This window comes from Zerene cesonia, unplaced genomic scaffold (assembly GCF_012273895.1).
Source record: "Zerene cesonia ecotype Mississippi unplaced genomic scaffold, Zerene_cesonia_1.1 Zces_u004, whole genome shotgun sequence".
Taxonomy (NCBI): domain Eukaryota; kingdom Metazoa; phylum Arthropoda; class Insecta; order Lepidoptera; family Pieridae; genus Zerene; species Zerene cesonia.
In genome coordinates, this window is record NW_024045134.1 from 2,558,616 (window position 1) to 2,579,523 (window position 20,908).

The window sequence follows — 20,908 nt, forward strand, 5'->3', positions numbered from 1 at the left end:
TTGAGAGTCCCGTCAAAAGCGGTTCAGATATTACTTGGAACAAACAGACAACAAAAAAATTACAGGTACATGTACCATGCATACATCAACACGTATTTAGTGAAAAGTGTAACTATTTTAATATTACTTGAACAGACACTCCAACTTTATTTTATTATATGGGCTGATATTTTACTTATTTATAATTTTTTAAATATTTCTAGCGTTCTATACATGGTTTATGACAAGGTTTAAGATAGCGTTAATCAGAAAATGTACATAAAATATATTTATAGATATTACGAAGCTCATAAGGCTAACAAACAGGTCTACTAAGTAGTTATGTTTTCATTATGGTGCTTTTAAATAACTATGTATACATATATACATATATATATATATGGAATTTATTCAAATGAAATAGTAAGCTGTAACCATAGCAACCAATACAAAGATGGCGAATTCCCGCGCTTTCGTAGCTTTCCCGCCATATCGATCGGCCGTACGGTGGACTGCACACAACACGACGCATGGTAGTACAAGCTAGTAGCTACTTGAAATTAAATACGTACCTATCCATTCATATTGAGATTTTTTTTCTTATTTTTAATTATTAAAACCATTTAAAACTCATAACTACTATATAGTTTTAGTGATGGTGTTAAATCTAGTCCCATAATATGAAATAAAATAACGTTTGATTTATAATAAATTATTTGATATTGAAGTTACCGCTTATCAGAGACTTTCAATTTCAAATTCAACTAATCGTCGTATAAATGTCAAATACTTTTCAATTGAAAACGTAGGTTTAAGCGAAATAGTATTTTGCTCAGTTCTTAAAATAACTAACAAAGGCAAGCCAAGCTACAGTTCAATGGCCGATAACGACCTTATTATAGTTATTATGTAAGCTGGTCCCAGATCCTTCTGCCATGACCTCTTTACATGTTATATAATATGTCTACCTAACTAGGTCTTTTGTAAGCAGAAATAGTTCTGAAACAATGTCGACATCATTTGGAATTTTGTATTCTTTTCTCTTCTGAATGATATCGAATTTCCTATGCTCGATGAATGTCATTGAATTGTTCATTTTCTTTTGATTGTGGTCGTAGAAAAAAAAAAAAGAAATATTTCATAAAATAATTCTAAGTACATAACATGCTTCGTAAATGTTCTGTATTCGAAAATGATTGCGCAATTTTCTATCTCAGATTTTAAATTCTTCAAATTAAAATTTTTCATAATTTTTTATTAATATAACACTAAATAAAAAAAATATATTGCTGAACGATTAATCAATAGAGCATACAAAATAAGTTAAATTAAGACGCAGTATTAAACGGATAGCACCAACCGCAAGTTACGCGATATGTCAAGCATCTCGTTAAATTTTCAGCCCCCAAATCTGTATTTCCGAACGCACCCTACCCCAGTGCGATTTGGAATTCAGGAGAGGGATGTCGTGCGCCCGCCCTTACAAATAGTTCAATGCACCTAACCATTAAAATTAAATAGCGTCACTGTTGTTTTGTTTAGTGTATCTGTGATTGAACACAAATAATCTGTAGAACGGATGACGTAATTCAGGTGAGTTTGTGAATAGCATTTCTGATTACATTTGGGAAACGTGGAAAACCCGCGACGCACTTTCAATGGACAATATAAATTAATACGAGAGCTCTAAACAAAGTGTTTTTAATTTTAATCAGTATAGTTGTAAATTTAAATTTCAAAACGGGATTATTTTATTGTTTTGTACATATCTATTGAAATTTGGGGTTAAAAATTAAACAGTTTAGCAAATAAATAAACATTCTCTCGAGACATTCCTTTGTATCATTTGTGTACAGCGAATAAAAATTAATTGTTTTTTTTTTTGATCCGTTACTTAGTGAAACTCTAATTCTTAATTTTTTGTCTTTTTTTATTTACTACTTGACGATTCTTGTTTTATCTCAAGGTAGCATTTAATCGGGATAAAAAGTATCCTATCACTCAAGCCAGCTCATGCCCTGTCTGTATATCAAACTTCATAAAAATCCGTTCAGTAGTTTTAGTGTGATTGACGGACAGACATCCAAACAAACTTTCACATGTATTTGTTCATGGGATTGTTCTGAAAGTTACGCATTATTGGGACTATTGAGATTACTATTTTAATTGAATACCATGTTTTATATATATTCGATTTAAAGGAGTGACTGCAATAAAAATTAGATACTCATCCAATTTACCACCGCACCAACCGATGTTTAACTTCGATTTTATTGTTATATTTAATATTTTTTATGACATCGACAGAAATACATAATCTCTGAAAATATCATCTGTTTTACTATCACGGTTCATGAGGTACAGCCAGGTAACAGACAAATGGACACACAGTGAAAGAATATTATCCTTTTATACCGTTTTTACCCTTTTGCTTCGGAACCCTAAAAAGAAAGATAATAATCTTGGTAGCTAAGCTAGTTACATAATTTGCAGCCTCCGGACTTAGGTATATTTAAGCAAAAATCTTCCATTTAATATATACTAGCTTTTGCCTGCGGCTTCGCGTTAAATTCGGAGTAGTTTAATAGATGTTATTACATACCAATCTTTCACTTGAATCAGTTCTATTTAAAAAAATCCTCATCACAATCCGTTGCGTAGTTTTAAAGATTTAAGCATACATAGGGACAGAAAAGCGACTTTGTTTTATACTATGCTACATGCGCTCCGCGGATTTATCCGCGTAAGTCTGCATCCCGTAGGAATATCGAGATAAAAAGTTGCCTATATGTTATTCCAGTTGTCCAGCTGTCTACGTACCAAATTTTACAATCGGTTGAGCAGTTTTTTTTTTTTTTTTTTTTTTAATGTCATAGCGGGCAGCTGAGCTGGTGGTTCGCCTGATGGTAAGCGATCACCACCGCCCATGTACATTCGCAAAGGTAGGACCTCTGCGAATGCGCTGCCCGCTTTTATGATGTAAGGGAAAAGGAAAGGATTAACGACTGGAAAGAAGGAATGGACTAGGACGGGTGAGGAAAAGGAAACGGGCCTCCGGCTCCCCCACTCACCGTACGAAACACAGTGGCATGCCACTATTTCACGCCGGTTTTCTGTGGGGGTGTGGTACTTCCCCGGTGCGAGCTGGCCCAATTCGTGCCGAAGCGTGCTCGACTCCCACAATAAAAAGAACTAGCGGTTTGCCGCGGGTTTCCACGCATTATATTTTTTTCTTCATAACAACTTTCCTTGTGCCTCAACAAAAACCTTACATTGACCGAATTGGTCGAGCCGTTCGCAAGTTTTACGCTTAGTCAACACATTTGGCGATACATTTTTATTTATATAAGATACTAGCTCGCACCCGGCTTCGCCCACGGTCCATATATAGCCTATGTCACAGTGATGTTACAGATTTTCAACGGTGAAAGAATTTTTGAAATTTCCAACAGTTTGCGTGAAAAAGTTACAAACATACAAAAAAAATTAAAGTTTCCTATTTATTTATTACTAGCTGCGCCCTGCGGTTTCACCCGCGTAAGTCCGTATCCCGTAGGAATATCGGGATAAAAAGTTGCCTATGTGTTATTCCAGTTGTCCATCTGTCTTTGTACCAAATTTCATTGCAAATTGCGTGAAACCGCAACAAACACACACACATCCTTACAAACTTTTTTTAACGCATTTATAATATTACTAGGATATATTTATAGTGTAGGTATACTTACATAGATAAAAGAAAACTGCGAAAAACTGACGCAAATAAATTGATGTCCACTCTGGGACTCGTATCGTGCTTAAGTAATACAATTAATTTGGCAAGATCTCATCAAGATTATCTTTCATCTCATAGTCTCTGATTATTGGGGTTGTATGTTTATCGTATGCTAGCAGCGTCCCGCGGTTTCATCCACGTAAACGGGCTATTAAATCACAACGTCATGTTTAATATTCGATTAAAAAGCAGCGTAAGTTATTCCTCATAACATCATCAAAGTTCTGTCAAAATCGGTCCAGCTCTGCCAGAGATTAGCAGGAACAAAAAGACAGACACACAGACAAAAATTGCAAAAAAATATTATTCTAGTGCATGTAGCGTATATTTCAATATTACAAACAGACTCGAATTTGATTTATATGTATGTTTGGAGTAAGGTAGGTAATGATAGGCCTTTAGAACCTATTTTTCGTTAGAACGCGTGTTACCTAGTTACAACTACCCGGGAAGGTACCATGCCCCCACAGAAAAACGATATAACTACTGTTACTGTGTTTCGTTCGGTGAATGAGGGACACAGAAGCCTCTATCCTTTTTCTTACCACTCCCAATTTGTTTCTTTATTCGTGACCTCAATCCTTTCCTTATCCTTTACCACCTTCAAACAGGCAATACATTTGCTGCTGCCCTACCTCTGAAAATCTTTAAGCGCGGTGATGATGTCTTACGTTGTTTTCGCATGATAGAGTAACATGCATCCATCCAGCTATCCACCCATTCTTACAAACTTTCGCTTTTATAATACTAGCTGCGCCCCGCGGTTTCAGCCGCATAAGTCCGTATTCCATAGGAATATCGGGATAAAAAGTGGCCTATATGTTATTCCAGTTGTCCAGCTGTCCACGTACCAAATTTCATTGCAATCGGTTCAGTAATTTTTGCGTGAAAGAGCAACAAACACACACACATCCTTATAAACTTCCGCTTTTATAATATTAGTAGGAAGTAGGACTAGTAGGATAGTAGGATTAGTAAGACGAGCGTCCGCCTCGGAATGCACCTATAGCACCCATTTTTTTAAGCTATGTTATACTTTCATAACGCTATATTTTCCATAGATATTTAATATAGAAACTCTTTTATGAAACGCCTGCTCATTTTGCGTCAGTGATGCGGAACTAATGGCGTACTGTCTCGCAGCCCGAGGGTTTTGGCGGTAAACGAATTTATAAGTCATTTTTTTTTTGAATAAATTCTGAACTATGGTGTGCCTAAATTGATAGATCTATGTCTAGACTATAATACTAATATATCTAGATAATTTAAGAATTATTTTTAAGAAAAACCTAAATCGTCTTCAAATCGTTAGAACTACACCAAATTTAAATGGGACCACGTAGGAGGCACCAGCTTTCAAATCAAAATTAATCATAAAAATATACCCAGTCAAAGGTTATAAGGAAACAAACAAATAAAAATACAATCGAAGCGATATACTTTATTGCACTTCCTGCTGTCCTTTTCTTCGCACGGTTTTGAACCACTTGCGCTTCCTGTTGTCTCTTCTTTGCACGGTTTCTTGGAAGAGATTGCTTTTAAGTAACAAGGCCGTCTTTGGTGCACTCTCCTATTACTTAATTGTATGTATTCTGGTATTATACCATAGTGTTAAACATAAAAATAAAAATTCTTCCCTTTTTTGAAGTCGGTTGCAAATATAAATTGTAAGCCCCGCGGCTTCACTCGCGTGACACCCGGGCATATAATTACGACTTGCATCCAGACTACACCTTTTTACTACAACTTACAAATCCCATCATCCATTCCTGTGATAGAGTGACAAACACTCTCACAAATTTTTGCTTTTATAATCAGTAGGATAGGATTTAATGCCTATAGTACAGTATTCAACCTATTCAAAGTTCAACCAAAGCAACGGGCGTAATAACGTATTAGTTTAATAAAATATAATAGTTTAAAAAAACTATAAAACACGCTTTAACAAAAATCATATTTTGCAAATTGAAAACTGGAATAATTTTATCAAATTAGTGTATTGTCATCGGTCCTCAATAAATCTACAAAGTTTGAACGAAATCTGGCCGTTTAAAGTGGGTCAAAATCGCGCCCAAAGAAGTCAGTTACAAACAAACAAACATACAAACAAACAAACATACAAACAAACAAACATACAGGTGAAGCTAATAAAAAGCGTGTAAAAAGAATTACAACCAATCCTATTAATATTATAAATGCGAAAGTTTGTAAGGATGTGTGTGTGTTTGTTGCTCTTTCACGCAAAAACTACTGAACCGATTGCAATGAAATTTGGTACGTAAATAGCTGGACAGCTGGAATAACATATAGGCAACTTTTTATCCCGATATTCCTACGGGATACGGACTTACGCGGGTGAAACCGCGAGGCGCAGCTAGTAATGTACAAAATATTCCTAACATAACCAAAAAAACTCTCACGAGGAATCATGGGGAGTCTTTATTCGGGCTGTATAGGCTAAATAAATTTAATAGCATACAAGTCGGTTTAATAATAACACATACCCGAAATATTAGCTGCGCCCCGCGGTTTCACCCGCGTAAGTCCGTATCCCATAGGAATATCGAGATAAAAACTTGCCTATATGTTATTCCAGTTGTCCAACTGTCTACGTACCAATTTTCATTGCAATCGGTTCAGTAGTTTTTGCGTGAAAGAGCAACGAACACACACACATCCTTACAAACTTTCGCATTTATAATATTAGTAGGATAAGTTCAAACAAGCCAAAAAACAGCGCTTCCATAAATGACTGCAGTCTCCCCTGGGGGTGGAGAGGCTACCCGCCCCCTAGATAGTCAAGTGCCTAACGATTTGATTGCCGATATAACGGACAATTTGTCATGGGTTATTGGCAATCCCAAAAACTACGTTTAATCTCGTTATATGGACCTTGTATTTATAGTTTGTCTGATTCCATTTTTATGTTCTTTTATATCAATTTGCGTGTTACATAGATTATAAGCTCGATATGCAGAGGTTGAAGCTCTATTTCTTCAACCCTTCTCTTTCCTTTCTCTTCTCTTCTACTATTTTCCCCGTGAATGTAGGCGAAACCATAGAGAACAGTTATTTTTAAATACATTTTGTACAAGGCTTAAAAATTAATGTTTAAAATTGCATTATTTACGTACTTTATTACATGAATGAACTCCCAAATCTTGAAACAGGAATGACTAGATTAAATTAAATCAATGACAGTGTTTTTAACCATATGTACCAGCGTCGCCAACAATTTTATCATATTCCTATTTGCGCAGTCAGTAGTGATCAATTATAAAGTAAAAATATAAGGAATAATAGTTTAGTTTGAATTTCGTTTTATTTTAGAATACAAGAAATTTTTATTACAGAGTTTAAAACCTTATCATGGCTGCGTCTCAAACGATTTCGTCATATACCTCTCTCAGTCGGTAGAATGTCTCCAAGTTTCTCTCAAAGTAAAGTTTACGTCTAAGCCAGCTGAACACAATGGGGTGCCTGAAAGCGCCTGCAGCTGTGGAGCGGATCGCAATCCGCATTGTTTGTCCAACAATCACTTGAAATCATATGGTACTAGTCTTCCTAGGACTCGAAAAAGCGCAATACTAGGTGGTAAGCAACGATGACTTTTTGAACGCTGATTTACTTTCAAATTTGTGTTTATATGGTATTAAAATATATGCACTCTGTACGCTTTTATGTTAAGGTCTTTCAACAAACATAGCATCTTAGCTCGATTGATTTCAGACGAAGCAAAAAAAATCAAAGTTTTATCTTTATTATTTACGGCTCATGTTAGACTTTGTGGTCCTAAAATATGGGGTAAATCTTATTACTTGATTTTACACAAGGTGAAGCTGTGACCGAAAAACAATACTTGCCAAACCCCAGTTTTTGATAAGCATCTTCATCATCAGCATCATTTCTCGATATAACCTTACATATATAAGTATTGTTAAAAGATCGATAAAATATCGCAACACAACTCGCACTAGGAACTGGAAACTGCAATAAATACTCCTTAATGCTTAGTTTTTTATCTGTTCATTCATCTATAGTGATAGATAGGCATTATTTGATCCGTAAATATAAACCACTTTACATGAAAGTTTGATCGTGTAAGTATATATTTTTGTCTCTTTGCTAGTCTTTGTTGATTAAAACGTAGATAACGTTAAATTAAAAATAACATACAATTTCGCCAAGTCAGTCTGAAGTTACCAAACTTTTATCATAGCTAAATCGAATCACACCAAATAAACTCAGTTCGCTTTGTATGCAGGTACATATTTTAACACTGAACACAGAGGGCTCAGAGGGGGAGAGAACAAATTGGATTTAGGTCCCCAGCGTGGTCCGTCTAGCCTTTAGCTATATCGCAGGTTATACATGCTAATGTAGCTTCGAAGATGTGTAAGTGGCCTGCGGCAGTAGACTTTGCTATTCTGTTAGGCAAATCCTATCTAAGTTATTGTTGTTTAGCTTGAATAATGAATCTCCATTAAAATTAAAAATGAAAGTCACTCTACTCTGTCTATTCTTGGCGCATAAAACGATGAACCTATTTGGATGATATAAGTTACAGAGATAATTTGAGACATGGCATGGCATAAGATGGTTTTATCCCGAATATTGCCCGGGGACGAGAAACCCGAAAAAGTAAATCATTATTAATATCCTCCTTCGACTATTCGGGGAAAGCCGCGGGCGGAAAAATAGTTTATAATAAATTAGAGACTTTGGAGAAATTTCGATTAATAACTGTATATATAGGTACTTTGGTGCTTTCATTTAATCACTAGCTCTTAGACTCCCAGTATCTAGAAATTCTCTAGTAAGCTATGTTTAAGGAAGCCAATTACAATGACGAAAACCATTTATTCGTATTCATATTCCTAATTAATAGGGCTATAAAATCGCAATGTCATTTTCCCCCGCGTCAGTTCTATTGATTGTTTTCAATACAACCTTCGAAGGTAGTCAAACATTTTGAATTCTTCGACTACCCCCTTCCGCGAGATTTACGACCTTAAGTCCCGTTTAATAAAGATCAATTTATCGTTGTACAAATCATAACAGCTACCCTTGCAACTGAAGGGATAAAGCTTTCAATAAGGGTCGTTACAGACGGTAATTACTCACAACAGTGCACCGAACACACAGAGTGTATCACATATTATAAGGTTTATGTCTCTATAAAGAAATCTTATAAATAATAATTGTGAACGTTTCTAAGTATGGATGGATGTTCGTTACTCTTTCACGTAAAATCATCTTTTCACGTAAATTCTGAATGGATTTTAATGAGACTTTACATTTTACAATAATGTAGCTTGCGCAGCTAATAATTGATAATGTTGAAATATTTTGTTTTATAACAATATTCATACATACATACATTTTTAAAATTTACAATTTATAACAATTACAATTTAGTTTATATAAATAGTTTGTCTTACATATATTTTTAAAGTTTATAATATATAACGCCGATGTTTCCCTAGCTAGAACCTGTATTTAGGAGCAACAGCTTACTTCTACTAATAATAGAATCAACTAAATTGACTACAGAACACTGAGTATATAAGAGTGGCGTAAACGTTGAGAAATTATGTAATCTTGGCGATCCTAACGATGATAATAAAATAAACGTATCAAATTATTGTATTTTCACCGATTCAGTAACAAACCCAAAAAAATCCAGTGAAATTGACAACCTTCTCTTTTTCTCGAAGCCGGTGGAATCTATCTTGAATTACCTGCAATTGCATCCGCATCACACCGAATGCATCTATTTATCGAATGCACCCTCATGTCGTGACGTGTGTTCGCGCCCTTAGCTACATAATGGCTGAATTATCGCCCTTCTAGGGTGAACGACCCTCTGTTGCGCAACTGTCGATCTGTGAGGACAAACCCGATATTTACGATTGCATTGGCAAACCTAAACACTGTTTAGCGCCCCTGTTGACACTGGCTTGTCTAATTATTGCAGACACTGGATCGTTGGACCCCTTTAGGCCTTTTTCTATCACGCACTTTGAAGTTGTGTATAAAAATTCATGAAAAGCGTCATACAGAGTAATTATTTTTAACATATAAAAACCACAGGAAAATTTATGACAAGCGTCATACAGAGTAATTTTTAACACAAAAACCCGCCTTCAAAATGTCAGAACTAGACCATATATGTATGAGACCACACGGAAGGCACCAGCTTTCAAATAAAAAATAATCTTCAAAATCTGTTCACCCAGTACAAAGTTATGAGGCAACACAAAGAAAATACAATCGAATTGAGAAACTCGTTCGTTTGAGGTCGAGTAATAAAACAGTTAATGAAGACTATTGTGAAAATTGAGAACCCTATATAATACAGAAAGTTTTCGCGCAAATGCCTTGTGCGAACGTTGATATATACTTATATGTATGTTCGCACAAGGCCTTTTATTATTATGTATTAGGTATTATTCTTTAATTTATTTAGATATTCATGAATTGGGAAAATAGCATTAACGAAGCTTAAAGTACGACGAGTACGTAGATGTGATGCTTAAAGGTTTTTCTTGATTTATGTTAATTACTTTGACAATTGTGAGGCGGTCATTAGGGTACATAATTTTCTCAATTCCGAAAGCGAGTCATCAGCCATTAAGCACAGATAACATAATACTATACCAGGCTATAGTTTACGATAAGGTGGCTTTTCTTCTGTTTGTTTTAATGAATAAGCTTCTAAATACAAACTAATACTATATTATTTAAAATTTTAAATAATAAGTTTTATATTAATTGTTTGTAAATAATAAGTTTTATATATATATAAATTGTTGTTTAACGTATGTAAAGTTTGTTATTAATATTTTATTATAAGTCCATTAATGTTCCCAATGCTGGGACACAGGCCTCCTATTCGGGGCCAGTTAATAACCACTACGTTGACCATTTGCGGCAGATGTACAGGCGAACTTTTGATTCCTGCACATGCCGGTTTCTTCACGATGTTCTCCTTCACCATTTGGTGGAGACGTGGATGACATGCAAATAAATTGAAAAATCGACAAAAATCTTGCACAGTCTTCTAGTCTCGAACCCCGACTTTCAGATGAAAATCCGGGAGCATTACCACTTAGCCATCACTCCTGAAGAATGTTAGCACAACTAACGTAAAGAACTAAACAGCATTGTTCACTTCCACTTGCATAAAAGGACGGACATAAAATATGGGATACAAATTTGTATGGGCAACAGCTGTCGCACGGTAGTCCAAACCTAGGTTCTATATACAAATTCTAGGTATACTGCAACCATAATCATTTGTTTACTAGTCTGCCGCGTTAAATTCCGCCTGCGATATATTTTAATGACGCTTTCATTTTGGTTTTGCGGAGCGCAAGTATCCTTGAAGAACTCGAGGCCGAATGCCGCCGCCGCCGAATAAAAACTAAATTTTTGTTTTGACGAATAATAATATTATTGTACAGTATATACAATAATAATGTATCTTCAAGGTAAATATTCACTATATTACGAAGTAACATAAATTTTCGGCCTTTCAATTTACTCTGTGATCATTTTTAATTATTGCAACATATGTTATATGTACATTAATTCTTAAAAGAGACTAAAAACATTATTGACTTATTAAAGAAAGTATATCGTCATAAATTATAGCTTTTATCAACATTTGCGAAAACTCCATATAGCGATAAGACCTCCATTTGTTTTAATTTAAATTATAGTAAGATACATTGATACATTTTACAACAATAAAATATAAATAAATAAACCCACTATAGAATTGCTGAAAAGAGTGTCATCAGATATGCCGTTCGATAAACACTTAACTGTTTAATACTGATACATATCTAGTCTAAGCAAAGGTCTACCCTTTAACCCTTATACACCCGTTTTATTTTTCACGAGAAGGGACACCCGTTGTCAATACAGAGAGGGTTGCGACAGACCTTTGATTACGGTCACGGGTCAAGGTAACTGGCCAAACATTGTGGGACAAATATATACCTTTACTCTCGTCTAAATTAAGGATGAAAGCATCGGTGGGATGAAGCAGACAGTAGCGACAGATATGGGGATAAAATTTAATTTTAATAGATAAGTATTTTAAAAATAAGGCACGCGCGAGTTCGTTTTCGCGTTACTAAGGTTTACGAACAATTAAGTTATGACTAGCAAAAAATTGGTCGCACATCAATTTAATGACCCTGCCTATCATTGCTTAACGATCTTTTATTTGTTTTAGTGTCCCCAGAAATTCATCATCTCTAAAAACTTCAACTGTTACCTATCGGAAGAAGTACTATAAAAGTACTACCTAGAAATAATTCATACTGCTACCATACCGAAAGCTTTTCTCAGAAATAGGTTTTGGTGTACTACCATACATATATTACAATTTGAAAACATAAAAGCAGAATAATCAGAATTTTTAGTAAATTTTTAACAATGTTGTAGGCGGCAATCAATATAACTAATAAATAAACTAAATCAGCGATAAAAATGGCTCCTTACCACAAAGGACACAGTAATCTATTACCTCACTAATACCCGGGAAACTTGGCATCGCTCCACTTAAGAAGTTTTTGTTTTCTCCAGAAACGGCAGGGAATTCTTGGAAGCAGTAAATCCAGGTCACAATTTAGTAACGTTGTTATTGCCAAGATAGGAAACTTTGTTTATGCCTTATAATTCTATAAAGTATCCAGAACCTTCCAATGCAATTCCAAATAATTTATTTAATTTTCACGACATTTACAAGTTCCTTTAAGAAAATACGATTAACCACTTTCAACACCTTTTATATAGCTAAGCAGCGTGAACAAAATTTTTCCTTAAAATGATTTAAAAACGTTAAATAAAATTGAAGTTTCGGCTGCTAACATTAATATTGTTTTTCATCAGTAACGAATGTTTGTACGCCTGTTCATCATCAGCTCATATATGTTCCGACTGTGGGACATCCTCATACCTCCTATGAGGGTTCAGACCATAATTCACCACACTGGTCAAGTGCGGGTTTGCTTTCAATGCAAATTTTAATTTTTTTTTTTTTTTATGTCATAGCGAGCAGCTGAGCTGGTGGTTCGCCTGATGGTAAGCGATCACCACCGCCCATAAACATTCGCAAAGGTAGTACCTCTGTGAATGCTCTGCCCGCTTTTATGGGGTAAGGGAAAAGGAAAGGATTAACGACTGGAAAAGGATTAACGACTGGAAAGAAGGAATGGACTAGGACGGGTGAGGAAAAGGAAACGGGCCTCCGGCTCCCCCACTCACCGTACGAAACACAGTGGCATGCCACTATTTCACGCCGGTTTTCTGTGGGGGTGTGGTACTTCCCCGGTGCGAGCTGGCCCAATTCGTGCCGAAGCGTGCTCGACTCCCACAATATTTTTCTCCCATAATAGTTAATTCTCGAACATGCCGGTTTACTCACGATGTTTTTCTTCACCGTTTTAAGCAGTGGTGATTTGAATTATATGCAGATAAATTGAAAATTCTGTTTATTTCTTGCTCGCTCTTCCAGTCTCGATCCCCCGACTAAATACAAAATACATTGATACAGCAATAAAATCAATTTTCTCAATAAAGTCCAGTTCCCTATATCGTTTCATTGATATATAGCTGCTCAAATAATTTCGGATCATTAGCTAAATAACCTACAATAATTAATACCAACCGTCCCCAAACATACTACTTAGAACTGCAATCATTCTTTTCGGTTAACCAATATTTACATGTTGTAAGCGATGCTCAGCAACCCTCACTTGGAGTCGTTCGATAATGTTCAATGAGTTATACTTATAGCGAAGGAAGAGGAGGGGTCCGGTGACGAGCCCTGAGGGACGCCGGCCCATTTCATTTCCTACATATGGAATGTTTCGCCGCTTTAAGGGGTGCTTTGAAGGAAATAATGCACTTTTGCTCTTCTTTAATGTTGCGAACTTTTTTAAAGTTAAAAAATATAAAATATACGAACATGTTTTTAACTTATTGTCTGAATTAAGACAAATTGAGGCTCGTTTTGTTTGCCGAAGAGATGGGCCTGATTCGAATAATAAAAAGTCGATAAATCAAATGTATATGTCAATAAATGCTTAATGAGTTTCCTCGAAGACAAGTTGTTCTTGTTTCGTGATAGACAGTTTACCGGTACAGTTATGTTACTGTTAGCGCCCTGTCATTATCGCTTCACAGTGCGCTTCCGAGTATGCATATTTCGTTAATATGTATCTACTTTATCATTGAATACGTAGATCTTTTCGTTTTTAATATTAACAAAACTTACTTATTGACTTAAGTGTTCTTGGTTCAATATTACAACGAACCTATCCTTGGTTTGAACCGCTAAAGAATAATGCAAAACACAGAAAATACCTTAGAAAATACCATTAGGGTCAATAAAAAAGCCATACAACAATAAAAAAAATATTAAATATGCATATCTGCTAACCTGTAATAGAATTTCCCTTGTAATAAATTAACCTTTATTAATAAACGAAACGAAATGTTTCTTGAAAATAAATATTAATTTTATTGTGTAATTTTATTTTACTGTTTAATTAATGTAACACACCAAATTGTTGTAAATGATCTAATTTTTTTAACACACTTGACTTGTTTATTATAATGTTGTAATTTCCTGCAATTAAAGATACAGAAAACCATGTATACTCAGCAAGCTTTACAAAATTGTTATCTGTATTCTTTGTTGAAAATTCATCATTAATAAATGAATGAAAACATCATTAATTCATTTCTCTCTTCGACCTGCCGGTATAATTTCAATAATGTTTTGAAAACGCGAATCAGCTTACAAATAACCTTTCATGTAATTATCACAGTTTTATGGTTTCCCCTATAGGCAGTGGCGTAGCTATCATAGTGCCAGGTGGTGCAGTGCACCGGGGCCCCAGAGCTCAGGGGACCCTCTAACCTCAGCTTTGAAAGAGGGGAGGAAGGCGGAAAGAGGGGAGGAGGGCCCGATTCTTTCCCTATGCACCAGGGCCCTTGTCCCTCTAGCTACGCCACTGACTATAGGTTTATGTGAACGCTTTCAGATAATGTGGTCATCCGTGGAGAGTGGTGTGGAAGCATCTCGTGCTGCCCCGTGCGCTCGTGGCAAGCACTCCGCCACGCTCCTGGGGGGGTACGTATACGTGCTTGGCGGCAGGGGCGCGGGGGGAGCTGTGCCTTTACGGGATTTCTGGAGATACTGCCTGGGTAAGATTGTGGACTTCTGAATATTTCCTTTATCGACTCACCTCTTTTTTTCTGTTAATTTTTATAGATTATTTGTAAATATCAATTCAAAGCTACTACAACCAGTAGTAAATCGCTATTTTCTCCGATAGTTATTATTTCTCTGGTATATACTTCAAATTAATACTAGTGAATTTCTCAGTGATTACCTACCCCTTTATTAATTTTAAATTGAAACCACGTCACTATAAAAAAAATCTCAGCGCCGATCCAGCAGGGGGAGGTATCACTCCAGATTCTAAAATGGGACTAAATTACTACAATTTTCTATCAATAACGAAAGGATTACGCCAATGCGTTTAAAACCCACACAGACATTAAATAAATACAAAAAATACAGTCATTATTTCCTTCGTCGTTAAAAATAACACTAAAAAACTAAGAAATTAATCTATAAATTCTTATTAGTGAATTTAGAATTTCATCTAGCATCCAAACAAATATGCTAATATAAAAAAGAAAACTAACCCACATTGCATGTTCTATCAACAAATCATTGCTGTGTAGAGTCTTGAGCTGGAGAGGCCACTGCAGTCAGCGTTTCTTTGATACACGATCGACACAATTATGTGAAGGGCCGCTCACGTTTCTTGACAAACAAATGCACTATTTGCAATGTGTTCTGAATAGAATATATTTGAATTGAAATTAAAAAATAATTATTTATTGAAATAGTATATTTGAAAACCTACTAATATTATAAATGCGAAAGTTTGTAAGGATGTGTGTGTGTGTTTGTTGCTCTTTCACGCAAAAACTACTGAACCGATTGCTAGACAGCTGGATAACTGGAATAACATATAGGCAACTTTTTATCCCGATATTCCTACGGGATGCGGACTTACGCGGGTGAAACCGCGGGGCGCAGTTAGTTATAAATAAGAAAATAGAACGTGTAATTTAAATATAACATACAAAAAGATATATTAAAAAAAATAAGCTTTATTTATCAGTACAACGATTTAAATACATATGACTTATTATTTACCTCCTTCTTCCCTGCATCAAATTGTGTTTAAAAGAAAAATTGTTTCAAACATTTATCATTAACCGTAACCACGTATCTGTCTCATCCTACTAATATTAAAAATGCGAAAGTTTGTGACAATGGCAGTATGGTTTGTTACCATTTCACGAAACTACTGAACGTATTTTGATGATACTTGGCAGTGATGTAGTTTATGTAGCAGAATAACATGTAACCACTAACCAGAATCCATATCACATATAAAATGTATTCAAATATATCTCAAAATAAACTTAATTTTATATATCTTTTTTGCATTTTTTAAAAAGTCGCCATTTAAACAAATCTTATTTCACATTCAGCTACAGGGCGATGGGAGAGGCTAGAAGCGAGGGGGGAGCCACCCCCCGCGCTACAGGAGCATACCGCGACGGCCCATGAGGGTCGCCTGTATGTATTTGGTGGAGAAGCTGGTGCCCTGTCCAATGAGACCCCACTATGGATCTACGACACGGAGGTAAACCTCCCTCAATTATTTCGTTATTGGCAGTAGAATTATACATCATTGCTACCGTATCCTACTCATATTATAAATGCGAAAGTTTGTAAGGATGTGGGTGTTTGTTGCTCTTTCACGCAAAAAATACTGAAGCCATTGCAATGAAACTTGGTACGTAGACAGCTGGACAACTGGAATGACATATAGGCTACTTTTTATCCCGATATTCCTACGGGATATGGACTTACGCAGGTGAAACCGCGGAGCGCAGCTAGTATTATATATGTATGAAGGTACGGTAGTCGTACCTAAGTACGGAAGATTTATATATAAACCATCAGTATTCGATTATATAAATAAATAAAATTAGAAGAGAGTCACTCAAGCAGTTAAATAAAACAAACCACAACAGATTCATGGCTCACTTATTTTTTCTTTAACCGTTTGTTCATAAAGTAATTCGACTCTACCATTCCAGCTGCAATTGTGGCGGAAGTTAGCTGGTCAAACCAGCAGTAACTACTCCACGCTGCGCCGGCGCAGCGCTCGCGAGGCGCGCAACGGGACCGGCCCGAAGGGTCGCCGAGGGCATTCTGCACATGCTCTGAAAGATTGTCTCCTTATATATGGAGGGTATAAGGATTTGAGGGGGTCTACTAACGAGCTCTGGGCCTTTCATTATGGTGAGTTGACACGTTTTATTGACAGTATAATATTCAACCGACTTCAAAAAGAGGGAGTTCTCATTTCGACTGTATTTTTCTTTGTGTTTGTTAAAGTTGAACGTTAAATTTGATCTTATTCTGAATTTTAGGCTGGTTTAGTTTCTTAGATATAAGTTATTTTATATCAATAAGTAATGTCCCTGATTACAATGTTTCGTCATTCTAAATATTACATCCGATTAACATTTATAAAAGAAGACTGAAGATTTTTCTAGAGTGAGAATCTCAGGGAACCGCTGGTCCCATTTGAAAAATTATATCATTTGACAGTACGTGTGATCATCACGACTGAGTGTCACGTGTGAACTTCACGTGCAATGTGCATTTGTCACTTGTGAGTTGTATGTGTAAGTGTCAAAAGTTAGTGTCGAAATAGTGTAACGTGTGACATATCGCCTATGACAAATATCGTGCGTGACACGTGAAATAACGCGCGTGACACTCACGTGATAATTTCACAACTTAGACAGCTATCATTACTTATGAGAACTGGATACGTTGGTTTTTTACGTGTAAGTTGAGAACGTCAGTGACCTCATTTTATTTACATCATACATTACGTCACGTTATGTCATAGCGGGCAACTGAGCTGGTGGTTCGCCTAATGGTACGCTATCACCACCGCTCATGAACATTCGCAGAATTAGTGCTTCTGCGAATGCATTGCCCGCTTTAAAGAGGAAAGGGAATAAGAAAACTATGACGTCTGTCCTGAGAAGGATGAGGAAAAAGACACGGGGATATTATTATTTGTGTGTCCTTTCCGCACGTGCAGAATCGGAGTGGTGGCAGCAGGTGCGCACGAGCGGCGCGGGCCCGGCGCGGCACCGGCACGCGGGCGCGCTGCACGACGCGCGCCTCTACGTGCACGGCGGCCAGTGCGACCTGCGCGACTGCGCCGACCTGTGGCACTACGACACCAGTACGTATATTGTTTAACTGTATATGTTATAGTAAAAGTCGTTCGTTAGATATATATATACACTTACTGTATTTACTATATTTTCTTAACAAAATTTAAATTGAAAGTGATACAAAATGATACAAAATTTGACTTTTTCGTACCCCTTTTAATTAAAATGGTGTTTTTTTATTACATAGTCTAGAAACGATCGTTAGCGATAGGCTCGCTTGCACACATTATTTTTTGTCTTTTGTCTATTTTTTTATAATGGATTACCTATATAAAGCGTAACACGAATGTGCGCAGTATCGCGCGTGTGGACGCAGGTGCGCACGCCCGCCAAGTGCTCGCCGAGCGCGCGCAGCGGCCACGCGGGGCTGCGCGCGGGCGGACACCTCTACATCTTCGGGGGGGAGGCCGCCGGACACCCCACCAACGAGCTGTGGCGGTTCCACTTCGGTAATTACCTGCACTTATATGTTATGCAAGGTTTTGTATGTTACTAGATGATAGATTGGGGGGAGCATTCAAATGCCCATCATATTGGGTCTTCCCGTTAGGTAAAGATATTTCCCCCGACATAGTGTAGCCTGTGTCACTCTCTCACTTATCTTCGGACACACAAATCATATAAAATAGCTGCATTGCTACTTAATAGAAAGGCAAACAAGCAAGCGAGCAGACGAACACTTGCATTTATTATTTTAGTACAAAATAAACATATTCACACTTTATTTGTTTGTGATACAATTATGAAATAACATTTATTTCCGTTCCAGCGACGGAAACTTGGGAGCGCATTATACACACACTGAAATGGCCGTCCGCCCGCGTGGACTGCCGCGCGCTGCTGGTGAGCGCCCCCTGCGGCCGGCGCGCCCCCGCCTCCGCCCCCGCGCCCTCCTTCTCCTCTCCCGCCCCCGCTCCCCCGCCGCCCCGCGCCGAGCCGCCCGCCGGCTTCTTGCGCGAGATCTCGAAGCTCTCCTCCTTCCACATCCGCCGCGCCGCCCGCTGCTCCTACAGCGTGCTCGGCGACCAGGACTCCACCGAAAGCCTCATCAGGGAATCCGCTTCCCTCTCCAAGTCCCGCTCCGCTTACATCATCGACGAGCGCCAGCCGGCCGACGGCGGCGAGAGCCCCAAAGAAGGAACCGTCCCAGAACAGTGCGTCGTGTCCAGAGAACCGATATCCGTTCCGGATTTTGCGGACATGGTCCTGCCGACACCGGTTCTGTCCCCCATCGAGGCGACGAAGCTAGTCTACCTAGATTCGGAGGAAGAGGAAGACTTGAAGCTAAAGAGAATAGAGAAAACGACCGTCCTGCCGAAATCAGCATCCGTCAAATTCACCAAAATCCCTGTGACCGATAAAAATGATGATGAAGGGGAGTTGTCGACGTCCGATTACGCGAGCGCTGAGAAGGTCAACCGTCCGAACAGAGCGTCTTTGGGTTTCAGCAACCCACATTATTTAGGGCCGGACATTAGAAATCTAGGGTCAGCCATGACGCCTGACTCTGGTGTTGGAGGGGGGGACATCGAGTTACAGGATATGAGTGAAAGGCGGTCTAGAAGTGAACCCAGGAATGGGGAAACCCAGCTGTATTTGCTTCTGGTGGGGGGGAAGGAGCCGCCGCACCGGGCTCTGTTGCAGAGTCCCCTCTCCATGTGGACCTATCGGCTGCTATGAATGTAGTATTATTTAGTATTTTACTATATATTTTGAATTAAACACTCGGATGTTTCAAAGTATGACAAAGGAAAAGTTATATTACAAATTTTCCGGTAGCCACTGGTCATTTTGATCTTTTAGATATTTTATATCTAAAGTGTTTAATATCAAAATGTATATCTATTTAACTCACAAAATGCTCATGAAACAGTATTTTTGCAGATCTTATGAATGCATTGTGTGTTATTTTCTAGCAAACAGTGATTGATTAATTATGGAAAATGCTATAGATTTACAACTATTTTAATATATATAATAATTGTTTCAATGTTATTTTGTTAAATTATTATTATGACTTTTTTTATTAAGTGCTTGAGTTATTTTATTAATGTTTTATAATTACGCTTCATTTTTACGTTTCCGTTTGTTTCTTGATGTCTTTTGGAACAATTTGGACAATTGTCAACATTTCAAAATTTTAAACAACATATTCATTTAATTTTAATCAAAACTACATCAGAATCACAGCATCCTTCATTCATCTTAAAAATTATATTATTCTCAAACGTCTTAAGCGCCAAATGACGTCACTCACTATTTCTTATGCTTCTTTAGTTAAAAAAAAAACAAACTTGTCAGTTCGGCATCTTTAATCCAGCGAATGTATAAACTCATCACAACATTTTTAACCTCTATTTATTTTCTCTTAATTTAGGCGACACAGAAACGGCGTCTTTCTTTCAGTCCTATAAAAAGTAATTTCTTGAACAATATGAGGAAATACTCATTATTTTCAATTTGCAATGTTTAGTTCTACATGAATATAGTACCTGTTTATCTACACATCGGTACCTAAGTGTTATAAGTTTTTTTAATATTAGTTTAAATAAGTATTAATGAAGCAGCTATTGAATTTGTTAATTGTCACATTGATTTAACTATTTTATATAATATTATCTTTGTTTATAGATTGTCCCTAAAACTTATGGTTTTATAAAACGCATTTTCGTAAGAATACTCATAGTCCTCGATGCATTTTTTTTTCATTAGATGTTTTAGAGTTCTGAAATTTATGTTTACGCCTTAACTGGCTACCCGCCCATTTTTGCCACTCGCACGCGT

The 20,908-nt window shown here is 36.9% G+C and overlaps 1 protein-coding gene across 1 annotated transcript; it reads left to right on the forward strand.

Annotated features, from left to right (window-relative positions):
* The first annotated feature begins 1,432 nt into the window (after positions 1 to 1,432).
* Positions 1,433 to 20,065, forward strand: LOC119838701. The gene is made up of 7 exons (XM_038364782.1): positions 1,433 to 1,572; positions 14,818 to 14,980; positions 16,349 to 16,503; positions 16,964 to 17,168; positions 17,986 to 18,132; positions 18,421 to 18,573; positions 18,894 to 20,065. The coding sequence occupies exons 2-7, from the start codon at positions 14,821 to 14,823 to the stop codon at positions 19,802 to 19,804; spliced, it is 1,731 nt and encodes a 576-aa protein (XP_038220710.1). The 5' UTR covers positions 1,433 to 1,572; positions 14,818 to 14,820; the 3' UTR covers positions 19,805 to 20,065.
* Positions 20,066 to 20,908: the final 843 nt, after the last annotated feature.

Bases quoted from the DNA above. Each gene is read 5' to 3' on its own strand.
- LOC119838701 (XM_038364782.1), top strand. From the start codon at position 14,821: ATGTGGTCATCCGTGGAGAGTGGTGTGGAAGCATCTCGTGCTGCCCCG. The intron at 18,133-18,420 runs GTACGTATATTG...GAATGTGCGCAG, and splicing joins CCTGTGGCACTACGACACCA to TATCGCGCGTGTGGACGCAG. The intron at 18,574-18,893 runs GTAATTACCTGC...TTTCCGTTCCAG, and splicing joins GCTGTGGCGGTTCCACTTCG to CGACGGAAACTTGGGAGCGC.